Consider the following 8,034-nt stretch of genomic DNA (forward strand, 5'->3'; position numbering starts at 1 on the left):
AAGGAAATATCCTACTATAGAAATACTGCATGTTTCTAATGCAGTTCCTCAAATCAGATTTTAAGCTTTTAAGACTAACTCTCCCTTTCACCTATATTCATTTCCTTTCCTCTAATGTCATTTATTTCTGCTGCACTAGAGCTGTCTGAAAGCTGTAGAGGCTCCTAAGAAAAAAAACTTTACCTAATGGATCTAAGAAGACTTCAATCTAGCAAAGTACTTGCAGCCAAATTTTCAGAAGTATTTAGGCACCTAAAGAACAAATAAGCAGCTAGTGAAATTTTCACAAGGACTTAGCTCCGGCTGGTTTGAAAATCTTACAAGATTCCTTCAAAAACTGCACCCTTTTTCTCAGTAGAACTGAGGCTTCTGTGTCACTTTTTAACCTTGGGCCCATGCTTGACTTTGTGTGTTTAGTGGTCTCATTGATTTGCATGGGACTATTTGAATTCTTAAAGTGAGGCATATGCACAAGCACTTGCTGGATTGGGACCCATGAAATAAAACATCCATACTGCTTGCTAATATGAGTAGTCCCATTGACCTCAGAAGAACCACTCAAGAATAAAAATATATTCTTTAAGCATATATTTTCAGGATAGGGCCCAGATGACATGGCGGCTGCTTGCAGAAGTTAAAAAACAAACAACCCCTCCACCCCCCCCCCCCCAAAAAAACAAACAAAAAACCCAGCACTTTAAATTCCACACATTCTTCTGCCAAGCCAAGCACATGTTCAGAAGAGGTGGTGCATTAGTTGGACCCAGCTCGCCAAACATCTGTATAAACTTGGTGCTTCAGTGGGGCTTTTCTGGTGCTTTTAGCCCTGCTGAAGCACCCTATGTATACAGATGCTGTGGAGCTGGGTTGAAGTAGCGCGCTGCTGCTTTCTGGTAAAGTATGGGTGTGTTTGGGGTTTTTTTTTTTAATGTCTGCAACAAAACCAGGCAGAAACTGGTGAGGACTGAACACTAAAAGTTTGTGCTTTGTTTTCCCTGTTTGTCTCTCTTAAACTTAGCTAGTTTTCAGACCTAGAATTATTGTGGTAATGTTAGGTTGATTATTATAGTTGTGGTGGTCTAGAAAATACAGTTTCCAGACCTGAAGAAAAATGCCCTATATTTGAAGACTTGTCTCAATCTATCCCAGCCATGCAGTTCATACAATAAAAGATATCACCCACACATTTTTACCCCTCATTTGTATATTAGTAATTTGAAAGAGTAAGGAACAGTAAAGCCCTATCTGCACACTTATAAAAAATGTTATACTGCTGGTAGCATCAGTTTAGCCCCAAGACTGTTAACAAAGAATCGATTGCTATCAGTGCTTTAATACCACATTATCTATTCCTGCATGTTGGAGGTTTATTGTACACAGAGCTTAAAACAGTTCCAGCAGCCCTCTGTACAACAACACCTTCCAAGATTATTAGCACAAATGGAGCTGGTGGGATGCGCCTAGTCTCAACTGGCTCTAAATGGTCAGAATTTGAAGTCAGCTGAGAAATGAATCTAGAAAGTTGATTGGTCTTTCAACAATCCTTGTCAGTTTTAGCGATCTCAAATAAATGCAGTCACCTTGGCATTAACCTCAAAAGGCAGGTGAGCACTTTGCCACTGTGTGCGTTAAGTGACTCACATGAGGCTTTTTATACCAGTACTCAGAAACTGGAACTAGACCCAGCAGAATTTCACCAAGCATTTTTCATATGGGCCTTCTACATCAGTGTCCCTCCTGGTGGGAAAGGAGTCGCATTAGTCTTACCTTGCTGTAATCAGACCATGAGCTGTAAAAAAACGTTTTTACAGAGGGTGGGTTCGTGCCATTTGCTATTCCATTTATGGTCTCTTTAGTGAGGTATAATTTTGAAATGGTTCATTTAGCCACTGCTAAGTTGTTTCCCCTCACCCAACATAATAAACTACAAAAGTATCTTAACCATTTACCATAGCAGTTGTGACACAAAACCTATAAAGGAGTGGTGAATATTAACATTTTTGCAAGATTTCATAACTGGGCATAGAGATGGGAGGAAACACAGATAAAAACAAGTCATGAATTTGATACCATTGTTCTTAATAGTTTCCAATATGCTATGCCAGGCTCAGTAAGGCATCCTGGAGGCATGTTGATAGTGCAACATGAAGCTCTGCACAAAGTATAAAATGAACTCATTGGAAATCTCTTGAGAGCATTTTAGGAAAATTAATTGCTGATCCTTTTTTGTCTGGGTTGCACATGGAATTTCAAGACAGCTCTGGAGCCAATATATTACTTTCAAGAGTAAAAAATAAATGCGTGGTTGATAGCATACTTTGGTGTACGTGACGGATCTGTGGTCAGTAAACGGACTCATCTCAGGTGTCTCTGGGTGCCAATGTGGGACTATTCTAGAGGGGCTTGTACAGATGATGTGCCACTTGTATACTGGGAGTGCATAGCTGTGATAGTTACGTAGCTGCAGATTGAATCACTTGCAGCTCCCCTGCCTCCTACCTGGCTAATATTACACATAAACATAAACACATGCCAAAGGAACAGGATGAGATCACTTTCTACGCTGTTTTTGTCTGGGAATTTGAGATGGTATCCTTGTTGCATTCTTCTACATATGACCTACCTTGATACTAGCTTTTTTCTTCCAGCTGGCAAGGCTGGACAGCTACCTGGAGCACAAGCTCCTCTTCCCAGGCCGCTGTCTCCAATGAACAATAACATGAAGACATGTGGTAACCTTTCAAATCCACCTGATGGTGCAAAAGCAGCAAGCCCATGGGAGCCAGCTAGCGCTCTGCGGACAGGACCAACTCGGCCCAGCCTGCCTACCCCTCCGCTGCCACCACCTCCCTCCAGCAAACCTTCCCTCACTTTCCCATCTCCTCCATCTCACCCTCCACCTACAGACAGGCCTGCAAAACTGACACCCCAGAATTTTGTTTCTCCTCCCCTGCCAACTCCCCCACCTCAGTGTGACAAGCCTGCTAAATTTCAAGCATCGGCTTTCCATCCTCCCCCTCCACCGCCTCCTTTGCCCCTAACACCACCCTATGGACCTCCAGTCAAAAATGATCTTTCTAGCTCTTCTCCTTCCCCTCAGCCTGACCTAAGGGACTATCTGCATCCCACTCCACCCCCACCCCCACCTCCACTGTTTCCTCCTTATACTTCCTTCTCAACCAAGCCATCCTTGCCACTGCTGCCCTCACCTGCCCCCTCCAGAGATATAAACAGCAGTGATGTGCCACCTCCACTGCCACCCAAATCTCCATACTTGCTGTCCCAGTTTCAAAAGCCAAATATTCAGTCCATGCCTCTCCCTCCCACCCCACCTTTCCCTCAGCAACCTGCAGCAGTGCAGAAGAGGAGGCCAGGCAGAGTTGCAGGTAAGAGTTATTTCAGTTCACTTGTAACTACAGAAAAATGGAACGGGCAGGGAACAGGAACACGATCCATTCTCGTTGTATAGAAACTATTTCTACACTTCTACAAAGAGACTCACTTGTGCTGTCTGGGTCTGACTAATGATGCTGAGTGAAACAGTAAGCGCTTCCTGAAACCCAAGCACTGATCCACTAATTGTAGCACGTTGGTACCACAAGATGTGCTCTCTTAGTCTTCAGCTGCTGGCTGCAGTATGTGCATGAGTACAGCCATGCCATTGTCAGTCAATAGTATTTTTAGGCTCCCTCTTGGGAGAGCAGCAGAGTTGCATACTGTAGTGCTTAATAAAGCGTCTGAGCAGTTGCAGAGACCACAAAACACTAGACTCCCCCTGTACCTGAAGAAGGGTGTTTGCGCCCAAAAGCTTGCACAGAACAGTGTTTCCAACTATTTAGTTTTCCCTAAATGTCATTTTTCATAATTTCCGGTTCTCAAGTTATTGATACAGTATTGTTTTGCTTATAACACTACTTTTTCCCTCCAAAAGTACCATACCAAAAAACCTCCAAAACACACTATACATGAAGTTTACATGTATTCAAGCCCCCAACAATCATCATCTTTTTTTTTTTTTGGGGGGGGGAGGGAGGTGATACACAGACTTCCCTGTTGTTCATGCAGTAAAAATGCTAAATTGTGGGTTTTTTCCAATTAAGTCTTTATTTTAGAATTTTTGGTGCATTTTTACCCTTTGGGTCCTTTCTTTGGTTATTTACTTTCCGTATGGGATTTTGTAGGGGCAGGAGCAGTTCAAGGGTTTTACCACCTGTAGTTACCAGCTTATGCATGAAAAAAGCTCCTTTTCCCCAAGAGCAGCCTGAACTATGTGGGGCTTTTTTAATCAGAACAATAGTTTTTACAAAATAAGAACAAAAGCACAGTGTTATAATTTGCTATTAACCAGAAATTCCAGGACTGAGCCAGGTGTTAAGAGCACAGAGCTAGCAGAACTTGTCAATGGCCAGGCTTGGAAAGCAGCAGCTATGGGGCAACTTTTTACTGTCATGGTGGTGGTGTTTGGTTTTGCAGCAGACCTCAGTTCTATGTTACAGTCAATTCTTTGTTCAAAGGAATTTCTTAAGAGGTCTTAAATTCCTGCATTATTGTTTCTTTCCTTTCTGTGCTGTATCTTTAAGTGTCTGGCGCTGGGAAGTTACCTCTACCTCCACAGCCTCCAGCAAGATCACCAACAACTGAACTTACAAGCAAGTCTCCATATGCCCAGGCTGGACCCTGGCCAGCACGTGAACCCTCTCCACAGTTTAGAAATGGAAACATGCCCATCGTTGGTAATATATCCATCTGGCACAAATCCTTACAATAACTGCAAAAGTTCAGTATGCATGTGCACTTGAAGGCCTGCTATGAAAGAGGAGTGTGAAAGGCCTTTCGAGAGAGATTCTGCAGTATAGGTTTATGGCACAAAATAGATCTTTTTGACAGGTTTTTGTTTGTTTGTTTTTAAGACCACCATACAGGAAAAAAACCAATCAGATGTATATTGTAAAAGTCTTACAGCATGTTACGAAAACCCTATTGAAAGGCTGTAATATTTTTAGGCTTTTATAGAGATATATCAGCAAAACCTTAGTGGTCCTATTCCTGTGACATTCTATAGGATGGAGTTTCCCCAAAGATGTTAAATACTGTCCTAACAGCACAGTAATCAACTGCAGTGGTTGCCACAGATGGGGGCTAATGAGCCCTATGTAACTGCACAAGAAATGGAGAGGCGTCCACAGGACCATCTGCAATTTGTTTCCTATGATGGGGTCTTTTCAGGGAGTAAACTTCAGTGATAGATCTCAATTACATGCAACGGTAATCAAGTTATGCATATCACTGATAATTTTCTTCCAATGGTAAATCAGTTTTGTTAATGGTGATAAACGTTTATTATTCTAATATTTGTTTTTAAAACTTTCCAGATGATTTTGAATCTAAATTTACTTTTCATTCTGTGGAAGACTTCCCCCCTCCTGATGAATTCAAGCCATTTCAGAGAATATATCCCAGCAAGGAGCCTAGGGGTAAGTGTAGAATATAATACACAAACCTCAGGACAAAGGATGTTTATCAAGTATTAAAAATGTCAATGTGAAAAAACAGAATGGCACCCAGGCAATTAACGTGAAATAGAGTTGCTTGGATGTTCACAGAAACATTATTATGGCTACTGTTATAACGAAGCCCAAAGATGCTGTAATGAAGCATCTTTCATTGTAGTGCCTCTAGAGAATAAGCAAACAGTGATGTAAGTTGATATCCACTCTGCTTTAATTGCATTAATAACATTCTTTAAAGTTCTCGACACTGATGTTATATAAACATACTAGCATGATCTTGATTTGGCTTTAATTCATGAAATCAGAAGTAAATAGTAATTACAGATTAATTTTACTGTTTGTAGTAATAGTACAATTTTGTAAATACAATTTTTGAATATATTATATATTTTAAAGAGACACATTAAAGTTTTCAACGCTAAGTATGTCAAGTTGGCCCCTAACTCTGTTTTTGGCACATAAATAAGAATAGCTGATTTTTCAGAAGCAATGACTAATAAACCTTTTAAAGGCAATAGAAGGGTTTGGAACCTTTGGTGAGGGGAAAAAAAGAATCAGGTGGTTGTTTAAGAGCACAAGTTGTACTCACCTAGCTTTAGGAAAAGAACAAGATTTTGAATAGATGAATACGCACAAGTTTATAGTTCACTCTTTCTTCTGTTTCTATAAATCCTGTGTATCCTGCATATATAACAGCTCCTCAAATGCCACCAAAAACCCCAAGCTTTTGTTAGATTGTTTCCATTTTCTATGGAAGTGCATTATGAAATGGCTCTGTGTAATGAGAAATATCCTTCATTTTTTTTCAGCTGCCCCTAAAAATCCTCTGCTAAGAACACATGTGAGATGAGATGATTCTTCGAAAAGGATCTTTGGGTCAGTACTGCAAAGAAGGATGGAGGATCCCAAAAATCAAATTATGAAACAGAGGAGGCTTTGTTAGATCTGCAGACATTTGCTTGAATCGGGTGCTGCAGTTCCATGCCTAATTTGGTATTTTTAAAACTGGAAAAGTAGTAATAATTATGCACTCTCAGAACTGGCCTCATCACTATATGAGACTATATGGGAAATCTGAATGCTAAAACCCTGAAACAAAGTATACGAAAGGCATTCAATTTCTGACTGTGCTTATTATATACTACTTATTCCAGTCTTGGGCAAGAGGTGTCATCTCAAACAGTATTTCTTGCATTAAATACCCTCAGGTTTTTTTCTTAAGTATTTCCAGAATTGCTCCACACAGTTTGATCTTATATTTTAAATATTTTTCACTTGGTTAACTAATAAATAAGACACCATGAACAATATTGTTATGACCTATATAAATTACACTTCTGGCCATCCATTTCTACCTCCCCCTCTGATCACTGGATAATAGATCAATTATTGCCACAGAGAAGTCTACTGCATTTGTAAAGCAGCTGTGGACACCCCTGCATGCAGTACTGTATAGTATACTATGTATAGTATCCCTGGCTATGTTACACATCAGTGTAGCATAGGTAGCTGTGTATATTTGGCAGACAGGGCAAAACTTTTCCAAGTTGCAGGAAAAGCCCAGGGTGCAAAAAATGGGATGAATGCATATTCCAATCAATGTATGTATAAGGGAACTTTTGAATCATCACTCCCCTGATTGCCCCTTTATTCAGCATTCATCTCTTCCCCACTGCTCCCCAGTTAAGCTCTTTTAGAATTGCTGCTACTACCCAGGAGCTGATATGTCACTTTTTGCTAGACTTGCTAGTAATGTTCTCTTTCCTCCCAAGACTCCTTTCATAGCTGAAAAAAGCTTTACTACATATTAGAAATAGGATTGGTTGTGCTCACCACTCCCACTGAATGACACTGAGGGATAATTGTTAGGTTTTGTACAAAACGGATAACTGAATGAGCTCCTTGTCCCCTAAATATTCATTGCAAACCACAGAAGGTTTACATCCTGGTTTCTCAAGAGATCCTGGTCTGAATCACTTTTTCAGACAGCCTTCTGAAAGTCAAGAAAAGAGTCCTCTGGCAGGCATCTCTTCACTCTTCTCCTTTCCAGATAGAGCAGTGCCTACTCAGCTGGACAAAGCTGGTTCTGCAAGCAGCTGACAGAAGGAGCTGCACAGCTCAAAGCAAGGAGGAGGTAGGCAGTTCCAGGGGATGCTAGAGTAGATTATAGACTTATTTGAACATTTTCTCTTAAAAATCAAAAATTATACCTTATTTCCTTAAAAGGAGTGCAGACTTTGGAATCCAAAACTAACCTAGCTCTCGTCTTCAGTTTAACGCTGCAGTTAAGCTCTGTTGCACTCATGGGCATATCTAGAATTTTGAAAAGGGGGGGTGCAGATTGTGAAATGTATCATCACATATAAAACAACACGTTTTTTCTCTGGTTGAAAACATACAAACCCTAGAAGCTTAACTAATATGCTAGGGGGCTAGGGTTATATTATTTTGTTTAAGATTTAAAGCAAAAACAAATATAACTTCATTGGAATGAGTTAAAAACAATCTACAGGGCTGTGAAATA

The 8,034-nt window shown here is 40.4% G+C and overlaps 1 protein-coding gene across 1 annotated transcript in view; it reads left to right on the forward strand.

The window, feature by feature from the left end:
- WIPF3 (WAS/WASL interacting protein family member 3) overlaps positions 1–7,702 on the forward strand; it is a gene marked incomplete at its 5' end in the record, with an annotated part of 33,711 nt that extends 26,009 nt beyond the window's left edge. Inside the window, 4 exons of the mRNA XM_019535401.1 lie at positions 2,649–3,386; positions 4,581–4,733; positions 5,373–5,474; positions 6,320–7,702. Of these exons, the coding sequence (XP_019390946.1) occupies positions 2,649–3,386; positions 4,581–4,733; positions 5,373–5,474; positions 6,320–6,360 (1,034 nt within the window). The remainder of the gene's footprint in view (positions 1–2,648; positions 3,387–4,580; positions 4,734–5,372; positions 5,475–6,319) is intronic.
- Positions 7,703–8,034: the final 332 nt, after the last annotated feature.

The sequence above is a fragment of the Crocodylus porosus genome, unplaced genomic scaffold (assembly GCF_001723895.1).
Source record: "Crocodylus porosus isolate Cpor-Errol unplaced genomic scaffold, CroPor_comp1, whole genome shotgun sequence".
Taxonomy (NCBI): Eukaryota; Metazoa; Chordata; order Crocodylia; family Crocodylidae; genus Crocodylus; species Crocodylus porosus.